General features: G+C 47.0%; 1 protein-coding gene across 3 annotated transcripts in view; it reads right to left on the bottom strand.

The window, feature by feature from the left end:
* LOC103181924 (PDZ domain-containing protein GIPC1) overlaps window positions 1–13,618 on the bottom strand; it is a 51,897-nt gene that overhangs the window by 13,998 nt on the left and 24,281 nt on the right. The window contains exons 1-7 of one of the 3 annotated variants that reach the window (XM_007898713.2): window positions 12,839–13,222; window positions 11,736–11,921; window positions 11,138–11,318; window positions 6,991–7,103; window positions 5,794–5,875; window positions 4,228–4,384; window positions 2,873–3,249 (exon numbers count right to left, since the gene is read on the bottom strand). In XM_007898713.2, the coding sequence (XP_007896904.2) occupies window positions 4,233–4,384; window positions 5,794–5,875; window positions 6,991–7,103; window positions 11,138–11,318; window positions 11,736–11,921; window positions 12,839–13,162 (1,038 nt within the window). In that variant the 5' untranslated portion in view covers window positions 13,163–13,222 and the 3' untranslated portion in view covers window positions 2,873–3,249; window positions 4,228–4,232. Of the gene's footprint in view, window positions 1–2,872; window positions 3,250–3,980; window positions 4,385–5,793; window positions 5,876–6,990; window positions 7,104–11,137; window positions 11,319–11,735; window positions 11,922–12,838; window positions 13,223–13,618 lie in introns of those variants that run through there. The other 2 variants (XM_007898714.2, XM_007898716.2) reach the window with 2 other exon arrangements.

The raw sequence follows: 13,618 nt of genomic DNA, 5'->3' as shown, positions 1-13,618 counted from the left end.
CGAAGAGCTTTCTTCGTCCGAACAGATCTCTTAGGATATCTAATACTGTGAAAGAACTGGCTGTAGCTAGGAAGCGATAGGAGAGGCTGTAAGGAATACCTCTTGCTTCTGCGATCGCTGTAAATGACCAAGGTTGTCCGAGTGGAGTTAGACTGAAACTCCAGATTGAATAATAATAATAATAGTGATCCTTGCATTTGATACAGCTCATGATCATGTCGTTGAGCTTCGGAGGATAAACTGTAAAGTGGATTGAATGCGTATTTTGTGGGCGAAACGTGGCAGCCAGTTGCTCACAGCAGTGTCCCACAAACAGCCGCAGAATGAGTCACCAATTTTATTTGGCCAGGACACATGGAGAGAAACTTCTTTCTCTTTTCGAATTGTGCCAACCTTCTGACTCTTTGAGGCTAGAGAGAGCTACCACTGGTCCAGGCTGACATGTCAGTTGATGACACTTATTGGCTCAGAAACAGAGTCAATGTTGTAAAATGAACAAACAGCCCTATTTCTTCGTGTCCCCTCGTTAAACGGGCATCGCTGAGTCAACCATTTCAGCTTAGACAACTCGCGGTAATAATAATATCCTCTAGTTTCCCAGTCACTGCCATTCAGATGGAGCAACAATCTATATTTATCCTTGCATTTGATAGCGGACCTTATTGAGTCGTTGAGATGTCTCAAAACGCTTCACAGAACATACTGCCAAGTGGATTGACCGCGTATTTTGTAGCGAAACACGGCAGCCAATTGCCCACAGCAGGGGGACTCTTGAAAACAGTCGTGAAATGCCTCAACCATCAGATCTGGCAGGACATTCAGTATCTAACCACTCTCTGTGCGCGTGTAAAAAAAAAAGGCCTCCTAACTTCCCTATGTGCCAAATATCCTTATTGCTAACCATCTTAAATTGGTCACTGAATCTCCGACTCTGCTCTGGATATAGCAGGGTGATGTAAGGGATGGGCGGGTGTGGTTGATGGCTGACAAAGAAGGAGTAGATCAATAAAAACACACACACAATAATCCGAAAACAGTACAGCTCATGAGCAAATTGGGTTTCTGTCTCCATCCGGTTGCCAGATCAACACTTAACCCTTTAATAAACACCCTTGCATTTGATGTAGCGCCTTATCACGTCGTTGAGGCGTCGCAAAGCGCTTCACAGACTAGACTGTCAAGTGGATTGATTGCATATTTTGTGGGCGAATCCCGGCAGCCAATTGCGCACAGCAGCGTCCCCACAAACAGTCGCGGATGGAAGTGACCGATTTATTATTATTTTTATTTATTAATATTTTTTGAAGGGTTTACGACGAGCGGAAGAGCGATCTGCCAATCGACTAACAGCCGGTTGCTATTTACTGCTGGGTAAATGGGGGGGCGGGGGGGGGTGGTGCTGGAGTAAGGAAACTGTGTACCATATGTAAGGATTATTTATTTATCTGTGTGTCTGTCTGTGCACTATACAAATGTAATTTGATGTTATTGTTGTGGTTGTTGTTATTCCATACGAATGACCAGTCATTGTATTTCCCTGTGAGAGGGATGGATTTTTCGCTGTCGCTCGCCAGGTATCAGTGTCCGGCAAGCTTTCCCTCTCGCTAGTCCAGCTAGAACCACCCTACCCGTTAGTGCTTTGGCTTCGCAGAGTTACCAGGAGTTGAGTGGGAGGATCCTGTGGGAGGATTCTGCTTCCCAGTGACTGACTAACTGGTGACTGTGGCGTTGGAACTGAGTCAATGAGATCACACGATTTAATGGGCAGTTTACACCATAGAGCCATTTTGGAAAGGGTTTCTTAGAGGAATCCGGGAAGAGTAATTGTTTTCCAGATGTTTGTGCGTCTCCGTAATAAGAGGCGATTCATCAAAAAGACTTTTGTGTCAAATAAAGAGGATTCAGTGTCGTTTGCGAGCGTCATGCAGTAAATATTCGAGCTTGTATTTCTCCCCTGGACTGGTTAGAGGAAGGTCGGGGGGGAGTGGGCGGTGGGGGGGGAGGGGTGCCTGAGTGTAATTACCTTCACTTCAGCCGTTAAATAAAGCGTGTGAAGCTGCCAGGCCTCAGTCCAGTTATTATACACAACAACAACAACAACAACAAAGTGACATTTACAGAGCGCCTTTCACGTGGGAAGGACGTCCCAAGGCGCTGAGCCACAAACTGGCCCAAGGCTGAGCCACAGCAAACCCCTAAAGCTGCGGGTAATGAAAAGACCAGTTGCATTTCGCAACCCTCAGATGTTTGCTGCTTCGCGTACAGGATTGCGCACCCAGAAACGTCAGTCAATTCCTTGCCTGGCATTGAGACAATAATAACACAGACTAGTCTGAGTGAGTGGCCTGTTTCGATGCTGTAACATCCAATGTCATTTGAAGAATAATTGGGAACGATCCCTTGTGCTTGACACAGCGCCTTTCACGTCAGCAGGACGTCTTCACAAAAATCATTTCGCCCACGAAGCACACGGTCACGCCAAGTTACTTCGTATTCTGTGAAGCGCTTTGAGACGTCTTAACGGCGTGATGAGGCGCTAAATCAAATGCAAGGATTATTATTATTATTATTAACGGGACATTAGTGAAGCAAAATGACTGCGTTTATACGGGGGGAATGTTGGCCAGCTCACTGACGTTTAAGTCGCTGTACTGCATCCAAGAATTACGTAAGGATCGACCTCCCTTGGTGTGTCGAATACTATTGTGTCGATGCAGTGGATTGCCCACCTGGGTCCACACTAGGTTAGGAAGCGTTAAAATAAATACCTTGCACAGCCCGCTTTTATTTTACATCCCAAAAGCAAACGCTAGATTACTTGCGAGCGCGTTGCTCGTTACAGGTCAACCGCAAGCCAAATGCAACCACGCAGTGGGTGTTAGAAGGACGTTTAATGAGTAAAAACAATTTCACACGCTATGCAACATCAGCCGTGCAGAGAGGTCAGACTTTGTGTCAGATTAAAACCCTGCGTGGGTGAAAAAAAAATACCCTGCCCGCCCGGAATGACCCTGTGTCACAGACTACAAGTCCCTTCCTTCCCACCAGTGGATGCACCTCGCTTCTAAATCAGGTCTACTTGTGAAAACACATCATTTTTTTTTTTACAGGGAAAATACCTCCAAAAGCACCCAGCTCAGGTTAAAACACTGTCTGCTTCTCCCCTAGGCAGCCCGTTCCGTATGTTTACTGTTCCCGCAGGTTTGCTCTGAACTTATTGTCCAGTACAAGACAGACAGCTTCATTTCTCTGAAATTGGAAAAAGTCGCCAGTGAAGAGATACGGTTTCTAAACTCGCCCCTAAAAGGACAAACATCTGGAACCGAAATATTCTCCCCGATGAGTGCTTTCAAGACCGTCATGTCCTTGAGGTGATTTTGTGTGTGTGTGTGTGAGAGTGTAAGTGTACGTGGATCTCGTTCTATCTAGATCATCTAATGGTAATAGATCACCCCGTGACAATGTATGCGTTCGCCCACAAAACACACAGTCACTACTATTTACAGCAAATTCTGAGGAGCGCTTCGAGACTTCCTCCTGAAGTGAAAGGCGAAGTTTGTAAGGCAAGGATAATCACAGTAAAACTCGCATGAGTCTTATTATTATAAATAGTATAACGGCTTAGGCTGTACGTTCAGTTTCCTATCAAAACCCCTTAGATTTCTTTGCACCAGTCATATTAATCACCACCTTCTCCTCTTCGACCATGTCTTCCGACATCCTCCTACCCCTCCCCTTCCTGCCCTCCACCCCTCCTGATCCCAACCGCCTGCTCGGGTCCAAATCCTTGACTGTCCAGTGCCTTGGGGCGTCCTCCCGACGTGAAAGGCCCTGTGTAAATGTAATTTGCTGCTGTTGTTGTTGTAACACTGCTCCCCTATCCTGCGCAGTGTAGATTATTGATTAAATCGTATTTTCTACGAATGAGAGAGTTTGCCTGCAACTCAGGCTTCGCGTCAGTCAGGTTAAATGTTATTGTCCCGACTGATTACCACTTATGTGAGTTTTACTGTATCATTCTTTACCGTTATTCCTTTTTCAATTGCTGCTAAATCGTACAGTGATGGTAACAAGACACCTGCTTGTTTGAAATATAAGCTCTTGATTTTGCTTCAATGTACATAGTTTCCAGAGAAGTAACTAGTTAAATGAATAAGTACAACTTAAACTACATCCATAGGAAGTCGGTCAAAGCTGGTTGAATATCATTCGCACAGGGAGACTCACTTAGGTTAGAACCGACCGTTTTTGGCATCTCCTATTGCTCCCCAAACGTCAAAGACAAATTCATCTGGAAATGCGAAATCCCCGAGGACTGAGTCCAACGCTTCGGCAAATTCATCCGGGTTTTTCTTGTCTTTCCCGGTTTCCACCATTGTCGCGGCTAGACGGGAAAAAGGACCCCCAAAACAATTAAACATCCTCAACATTTGTGGTACGCAAGAGATGTAATGAACTCCTTTCGCATTTAGGACCCACAGGAACCTAGGAACAGGAGGAGGCCATTCAGCCCCTCGAGCCTGTGTTCCCCCATTCTATTAGCTCATGGCTGATCTGTACCTCAACTCCATTTTACCCGCCTTTGCTCCATATCCCTCGATTCCCTGACCTAGCAAAACCATTCACATTTACACAGAGCCTTTCAAGTCAGGAGAACATCTCAAAGTTTGCTGTCCTGGGCATGCGAGCTGGGGGTGGGAGCTGAGGGGGTGGGGGGGGGGGGGGGGGGGGGAGGGTGGGAGATGACCCAAAGTGGGGTCAAAGAGTTACGTCTTGAAATGAACCTTGAAAGAGGTGAGGGAGCAAATGCTTACAACATAAGAACACAAACAGCCAAACGGACGTGAGAGACCAATTCTATTTGGGGGATTGTTGGCTGGGACACTGGGAGAGAGAAATTCCCTTGTTTTTGATTAGTTCCATGGGATCAGTGTGAGTTCCAAGTCTTGACATGGGCCTTGAACCCATAACCCCCTGTCTCAAGAGCCAAGAGTCCTACCGACTGAGTCGGGAAAGCTGATCATATCCCGTCTCCTTCTCCCACCATCTCCCTCCCCTCTATTGCATCTATCTGGACTAGACATTTGGAGGTTGAGAGGGGAATCTTGTCCCCCCCTTCCCCCCCCCCCCCCAACTCACAATGGAGAGAACGTGAAGCACTTTGAAAGTCTCGAGGACACGGATTGAGTGCCCACATTTTTTTTGAAGGGACTATTATCACTGAATAACCATTTGTTTGTGGGGAGGCCCTATTTAAGCCAAGGGACGTGAGCAAAGTTATTTGCCAGTGACAATTTTGGCAATTTTGATAATCCTCGCACTTTGATACAGAGTCTTATCACATCATCGACCCATCTTCATTGCGAATTGTAGGCATCAGTACGTTTTGTAAGTAAATGTCTGGGATCTTTCTGAGCAGACAATGTGGTTTCTCCTGGTGTCCTGGTAAACAATCCCCCAAATAAAATTGATCGTTCAATTCACGGCTGTTTATGGACCGGGTTTGCCTGCAAAATCCACAGTCACTACACTTTACCGTATATCCCGTGTTGGTTATTCAATGATAATGGTCCCTTCAAAAAAAAATGCGGTCACTCAATCCGTGACTGTTTGTGGGAGACTGCTGCTGAGTTTTGCCCACAAAATATACAGTCAATTCACCTTACAGTATATTCTGTGAAGCGCTTTGAGACATCTCGAAGATGTGATAAGGCGCTATATCAAATGCAAGGGTTATTATTATTATTATCATTATTATTATTATTATCATCCTTCTGCGTATACATGACTCACCTAACTCAGCGTCCCTGATGCCCATGTAGTTTTCCAACAGATCATCTATTTTCTTCGTTGCTCGTTCCTCGAACTCTGTTGGCTGTAGGAAGGGCAAAGTAAAGCCTTTACTTTACAAAGGCAGATCTATCTCTCCATTGAAACCACAACCCGCGAGGGAATCAGACCGAGAGTGCCGTCGGCGTGACGTGTCCTTTCCTTGCCGGAACCACAGAAATTTGCAGCACGGAAAAAGAAGGCCATCGTGTCGGTGCCGGCTCTTTTAAGGAGCAATCCTTCCATTTTACCTGCCTTTTCCCCCAGACCCCTGTAGTTTAGCCCCTGCTGGATCTACCTGGTTCCCTTTTGAAGTATATAATTGCAACACCTTGGACCACTCGGCCATTCTGACATGACAGCACCACGAACAACAACAACTTGCATTTCTATAGCGCTCCCACTTCCCCCCTCCCCACCCCCCCAACCCCACCACACGTAGGGTAACGTCCTGGAGCACTTGAGGGAAGCGTCTCGGAGCACAGAGCCTCGGGGTTAAAGTTTGCGACTTTTCGCAACTCTCTCGTCTTCAGATCGCACCCGAAAATTTCCCTCTTCGACCGGGCCAAAGGTCACCTCCCCTTTTCTCCCGGGTTTGGGGTCGAACCGCGCCACTGTTAAGCGCACAAAGGCCGCAACTGTAAATGCGGATTGATGTTCTCTTGCACTGTTGGGTTCGTTTCTTACGCGCGATTGGTTTCGAAACAAAGCTCGCATCGTTTGGTGTCACCTGGTCACGAGGGTGGCAGTCAACCCTACTCCACCTCCAGCCAATCTGGAGGCAAATATCTCTGATGGTTGTTAACTGGGCGACAATAATAATAATAGTAATAATAATACTAACAATCCTTGCATTTGATATAGCGTCTTATTACGTCTTCGAGACGTCTCAAAGCGCTTCTTTTTAGGGCAACGCGCGGCAGCCAATTGCACACAGCAGCGTCCCGCAAACAGCCGTGGATCGAAGCGACCGTTTTTTTTTCTTAAGGAATTATTAAGGCTTACACCGCACTAACCCGCGTGAAGGGCGCTACGTAAATGCAAGTTGATGTCGTCGTTTTGGTTGATGTGCACAAGAAACACGAGACACCTGCATTTGCTTTGTGAATGAAGACCATGGCTTCCGTGTATATCAAAATAAACTCACGCAGTATTACTTACAGCCTCCTCCACGGTCGCAGGCCCTTTTGCCCTTAAACGCAGTGTTTCTCTTCCACTTCCGACTTTCGCTTCGCCTGTGGACTTGCCAGACTTGGTCCGTCGAGCGATCATATCTGTAAAACATTTACAACGTTTAAAGTCCCACCATTTCTACGAACGGTGAGGTTACTTTACTCTGGACCTCACGTCAGTGCCTGAAATAAAACTGATTGGATCCAAACGTATCTCGGGGAGGTCAGGGCCGGCAAAATGAATGCTGCCGGGGATTGAAATGGTTTATCAGGAGATGCGCGCAGCAAAGCCAGGCAGCCTGAAAGGGTGTCCCAAGGTGTTCGAAGGAAGTCGAAGGGAGAAGGAGACTTCTTCCGAGTTGTGAAGGTAGTGGGTTCAAGCCCCAGACAGTCCAGGCTGACGCTCCAATGCAGAGGTACCGGCCTTCGGATGAGACTTTAAATGGTCGCGTCTGCCTGTTCAGGTGGACGTTAAAGATGGCCTTGGCTCTTGCTAACCTGCACCTAATTCCTTGCGGAATTATCAGCAGGATGTGTCCCTCCAGGGAGAGAGAGAGAGAGAGCGAGAGAGAGAGAGAGAGACAGAGAGTGCGCAATCCATTCCAACAATCTGGAATTTCCACATGGAGGTGGGACGCCTGGAATTCTCAGTTTGGTTTGGAGACTCTTCAGCAACGGTGAGGGATTTCGGCATGTGTCAGACACACAGCTGAGCAAAAAAAAAACCCGATAAGATTGTATTTCAGAAGGAAAGAGACAGATATGGGCAGGACAAGAATGCAGCCTGCACAGATTAGCTAAGGTCTCTGACAGCGTAACCCCAAACACTGTTTATACACACTGGTTCCCGTCAGTTATTGGTGTCATTAATCTTGTGAGGTTAGGATGCAGCCAAGAGAAAAACCTTAATCCGCAGAATCTTTGGGGCCCTGCTGGGAACTATATAAACACGTCAAGAGAGCGGAGACCAGAATTGTATGACAGGTGGGAGTGATCAGAGCAATGTTAAGTATGGAGTAATAAGGGGGTGTGTTTATAAGGCAAACCTGGCTGCTAATTTGTGCAAAGCAATATCCCACAAACAGCCATGAAGTAATAATGATAATAACAATAATAATCCTTGTATTTAATGCACTGCCTTATCACGTCTTCGAGACGTCTCCAAGCCCTTCAGAGGATATACTGTAAAGTGATCTGACTGTCTATTTTGTGGACGAAACACATAAAGAACATAAGAATTGCTGGACAAAAAAAAGACCAAGGTCCATCCAGTCAAACACTCTGCCAGCGCACTGCTTTGGAATGTCAGCCGAGACTGTGTGGAGCTCCGAGTCCCATGGGTGGGTTTGAACCCACATCCGTCCTGACTCAGACGCAAGAGTGTTGCCAGAATGAGCCAGGCTCGTTGCGGCTGGTGGAATTTCTGACTTTCAAGGGTGAAATTTTGCAGCATTTGCGAAAGCGTTCGACTCTGGTACCTATCGCAGCAGCCGAGTGATGGAACTAATCATACCTACACGGTTTATCATACCTATTGTTAAGCAGGGACTGGAGGGACTCAGGCAGAGCCGGAGCTAATTGTTGTACCCGTGGTAGATTTTAAACAAAATTTTAATCGTGTGATTGAAGCGATATCCTTGCTGCGGCGTGTGCCACTGCAGACTTGGTGGGCTGAATGGACTCCTCCTCTGCCCTGATGACTTCAATGTATCTGTGTTCCAAACAGGACTTGTGAAATCTACCCGAACCGGTTCAAACGACGGCATTAGGAACTGTATAATACGGTCTCGGTGCAGCCTTTGCGTATGTTTGCACGATGGAACGAGAACGCCAATTTGATGGAGATTTTGACGGAAGAGTTGGGTCCGATTTTGAAAGGTTTTTTTGTTTCGACGAAACGTCGACCAGGCGTTCAGCGAAGCTGCTCACAGATGCCCCGACCGAGACAAACCAAAGCAGGGAAGCAACTTCACTGGCCGCGGTGAATTAAACAATTACGTAGATGCCGTAAATTGTATTGTCAGATAGTCTAAGGGAATCTCGTGTCAGCCTGGCGCAGTCGGTAGTCTGCTCGCCTCTGAGTCCGAAGCTTGTGGGTTCAAACCCCGTCCTGGGACTTGAAACTCATATAGTCAAGGCTGACGCTCCAATGCAGTGCTGGGGGGGGGGGTCGGGGGAATGCTGCATTGACGGAGGTGCCGTCCTTGGGATGAGCTGTTGAACCAAGATTCCGTCTGCCTGTTCAGGCCGATGTTAAAGATCCCACGGCACTATTCGGGAAGAGAAGTCAGTGTCTCCCGGTGGCCTGGCCGACAACCCTCCAGATAACATTGGTCACTCGCTACATGGCTGTTTGTGGGACATTAGGATAAGCTTTGAGCCATTGAGGAACTAGTGATCTTTTAACTCAAGGCCCTGGGGTTTGAACTCAAGGCTCATCGTTCTATCACCTGAGACACAGCCAACCAAAATAGGATCGCAAACTTTGCCAGAAAAAAGGTCAGAACGCTGTGGAGCCTAAATATAGCGACACGTAAATTAAACGAAGAAATGAAGTGATTCATTTTTTTTTTTGAGTCGAGCCAACACGGTTTCTATTTAAAGGCAGTGTCTCACGAGCCGGGCAGTCGACAGACCCGATTCAACAAAGCATCGGAAAGAGACAGACACTGGTGCCCGCGTCACGCAAAAGCAGAGAAGAATAGCCAACACATTTCTGTGTCTAACAGCCCGACTCTGCCTGGGTCAAATGCCTGGGTTAGTGGTCACAGTGGACTGGAGTGACTTCAGAAACTCTTTCCACCTATCTCATTTCGCCAGCAACAAATTAGCAATGTTCAATACCCGCTTGATGTGACAATTACCATATCGAATGCATTATATAGAGGTCTCAGGTTTCGCTCCTGAAAAGACTGTCAGGAGAGAAGTTGCAGCTGGCTCCAGTTTGACTCTGGTTCATGGAGCGTTTTTCACAGAGTCCTGAATTTGGCCCCAATTCTCTTAAACGCAGCCTTGATTTTGATCTGTCAAGAAAAACTGGCTTCTAAGTTTCCAAATTAAGACTGGATTCGGTGAGTTGCCAAATTCTGGATGCTCTTAAAACGCTATGTGAACAGAGTAAAATCTGGACCCAGATGGACTACCTCCCCTGTACTGCCACCTAGTGCGAAACGGACTTTCTAAACTCAGTGACTTCACGTAAAAAAGGGATGCTATACAAATGTAATCTTGTTGTTGTTCACGATCGACGCAGATTGTAACTGCATCTGGTAACCTCACCCCTCTCCCCTGCCTCCTTGACCCGCTTTGCTTTCTCCAGAGACGTTGCCTGACCCGCTGAGCGTTCCCAGGGATCTGCGTTTTTGTTTTACGGATTTCCAGCCTCCTGCGGTATTTCGCGTTTTAGTTTAAAAGGCCTGTTCTTCTCAGAGCAGCTTCTCTGTCGAGCCGTAACGCTTCATCAATAAGTAAAAAGCCGAGCCAATGAATAATGGAAATTGCCTGAGTTTCGCACTGAAGCTGTCCTTCAGACCAGACTTTGTTTCTGTCCCGATGCACAAACTGTAACGAGTTCTGCACCATGTCCGACGCAACTGTGAGGTTCCCTGCAGAACCCTGAAACAACAATTTTGTTGTTTCAAGTCATTGCAATTAATCAACAAGTCATTGCAATTAATCGAACCCCTCGCCGAATCTTCCCTTCTGCTATTTTTATCAACGGGATTAAAAATGTAGTAAGGTAAGCATTTGTTTTCCAAGGTATCGGGTTAGAATGGCAAAGGCATCGGAGTATCTTTAAATACATCTGAAAAACGCCTTCGCTATTGGGGACGTTGTACAATTGCTGAAAGGCTGTGAGACGATGTCTTCAGCAAACCCTTGCTGTAAGCTGTAAAGCTGTAAGCTTTCTGAATGATTAAAGAAAAACTGTTTCAGGTGAAAGCAGCGTTCCTAGAAAAAGAACAGCAACAATAACGTCGCATTTATATAGCGCCTTTCACGTCGGAAGGACGTCCGAAGGCACTGGACAGTAAAGGGTTTGCGCCCGAGCTGGGAGTTGGAATCAAGAAGGGTGGAGGGTAAGGGTGGGAGAGTGGCCAAAGGCCGATTGACCCGCCAAGTGTTCAATGACTCACCGAATGCTTTCCTCGGTTCCACTAATCCGAGTGCAAAGGGCTGACCTTTGGGCAAATCTTTCAACATCTTGGCAACTTCGTAGTGACGACATCCCACCATACTCCGATTGTTTATTGCTTCTATGTGATCGCCGACGCAAACCATCTTGATCCTGTCAATGGTGCTGCCTTCCTTTATCCTCTGGGGGAAATGAAACATCCTTGTTTAGGAAAATAAAATAAAACGTTTCCAACACTCAACTCGCCGTCCCAACACCAACGGGCCATTGCAGAAATAACTGGTGTGGGTCGGAGATCGGGCACTTCATGCTGAGAAATGGAGACATTTCAACTGAGTTTGGGTGAAGTTTCCGGGCTAGAGCGTTCAACAAAGCAGCGCAAGCACAGCACTGCTGCGTTGGAGTGTTAGTGTCAGTAACAAAATGTCCCTTCTCATTTTGTTTCCGCCTGAGTTGCTCATGCGAACGACAGCACCCGCTATCCGTCCCACTGACACTTAAGAACATGGACAAGAGCTGGACGAGAAAAGGACCAAGGTCCATCTAGGGCACCCAGAGCTACCTATGTCCTCTATCCCATAATGTTATTGATACTGTACCTTGATGAAAGCGTAACCCGTGCCATTGTCGGTGATGGTCAGTCCGAGAGCATCTTCTGATTTCGTCACCTCCACTTCTTTCAATTGTCCCCTTACGTGCGCAAAGATAAAGTCTTCCAGTCCGATCTGGCCTCCCAGCAATTTCTGCATGTCCACTTTGTGGGTGTTTAACGTACAGAAGAGGATCTGGCGACACAACGAGAACCATATTAAAGACACACACTGAGGTGACCAAAGCGACTTCAAGGTTTCCGTCTGCTCTTTTGCCCACAAAATACACAGTCAATTCAGTTTACGGTTATATTCTGGGAAGCGCTTTGAGACATCTCAACAACGTGATAAGGCACGAGATCAATTGCAAGGATTATTAGAATCATTCTTTAATCTACCTACGTTTACCTAGTCACTACTCATTAGAATAAAATCCCACGAAGCGCTTTGAGATGTCTAAGGCGCTGTGTCAAGCACAGGATCACTGTCATAAATCAGAGAGCGACCCTCAAATCTGGCTGCCTAGAAGTACACAGTCACTGCACTTGACAGCAATTACCTGTGAAGCACTTTGAGACCTTCCGATGATACTTTGCCTGATATGAAAGAGCGCGGATTGCAATGACAATCAGCACAAATGATAGGCCCTGCCTGGATGTTTCCTACTTTGGCACTACGCACGTCAACATATCGTAAAATATTCAACACATCTTTGTGCGGATAAGAAAATATCGGAGGCTTCGTGAAGGATTTCGCCCACAAAAATATGCAGTCACCCCACTTTGCAGTATATTCTGCGAAGTGCTTTGAGACGTCTCAATGACTTGATTATGCGATCTATCAAATGTAAGGATTATTATTGTTATTATTAAGCATTTATAAACAGACCGACGCTGCTGAACAGTATTTTGAGATAACAGCTAAAGCAAACTGAGAGAATAAACCTTTTGGGTCTGAAACTTTTCAGTCTGTCTGGATAAAATACGGCTGCTCAAGAGTTTGTATGCTATACAAGTTTGACATAAGCCATACTTAAATGTACGGTACGACTTATCTGCGGTTTTACTGAACCAAAAAAGCAGCCGCCGCCTGAAGTCACGTTCCTCACCCACCTCTACCGGCGAGATCTCGAAAACCTCCGCGATCTTGGTGTAAAGTTCTTTGACGTTCGTGAAGCCCTCGATTCTGCCTGTGGGGCTGCCGTGAGCCAGCTGCGTGTGGAATATCAGCCTGGGCCTGATGCGGGGAGTGGGGAGAGCGGGAGGGTGATGAGCCCCAGACTCCCCGGTGCTCTGGCCTTGCCCCTGTCCTGGTCCTGGTCCTTGTCCTTTCACAGACGGACTCATTGCCTTCTCCTCAGCAACCCCGTTCTCCATCAGCCCGCTCTCGTCCGCTCTTGTCGCCTTTGTACATCGTCTCCCGGATCCACGCAGCATCTCGCTCTGTGCTGTCGGGTTACCAGACGTTGAATTAATGATGGCTTCGCCACACTTTGGTGGGGACGTACAGGGTAACCCGAGCCTGGGCTGGTCCTGCGAGCAATAAACTTTATACGTCCTTCGCCAAGTCATCCAGTTAGTGTAAGAGGATATACCACCGGATCCTTTGATTAGTATGTCAGCACCAACACAGGTCGCCAAGAGATAAACCCAGAACATCCCAACCTTTGAGACTGCGCCTCATTGCAGAACTGACTGACACATCGATCCAGCGGTCTAGCACCTCCATATTGAAGGTGTTAATCAGAACGGTTTAGCGCGGAGACTCAGCCTTGTTATCGCAATACGAGGGGAAAGTCAGCCCTCGGAACAACATGACGTTGTCACTGTACAGCAGGCGTTGGTGTCTTGAACCGTCCCTGCTTTGTCGGGCGTGCCGAGCTTCGGAAGAGA

The sequence above is a fragment of the Callorhinchus milii genome, unplaced genomic scaffold, assembly GCF_018977255.1.
Source record: "Callorhinchus milii isolate IMCB2004 unplaced genomic scaffold, IMCB_Cmil_1.0 Scaffold21, whole genome shotgun sequence".
In the NCBI taxonomy this organism is placed as follows: domain Eukaryota; kingdom Metazoa; phylum Chordata; class Chondrichthyes; order Chimaeriformes; family Callorhinchidae; genus Callorhinchus; species Callorhinchus milii.
This window is presented reverse-complemented; position numbering and strand designations above follow the sequence as displayed.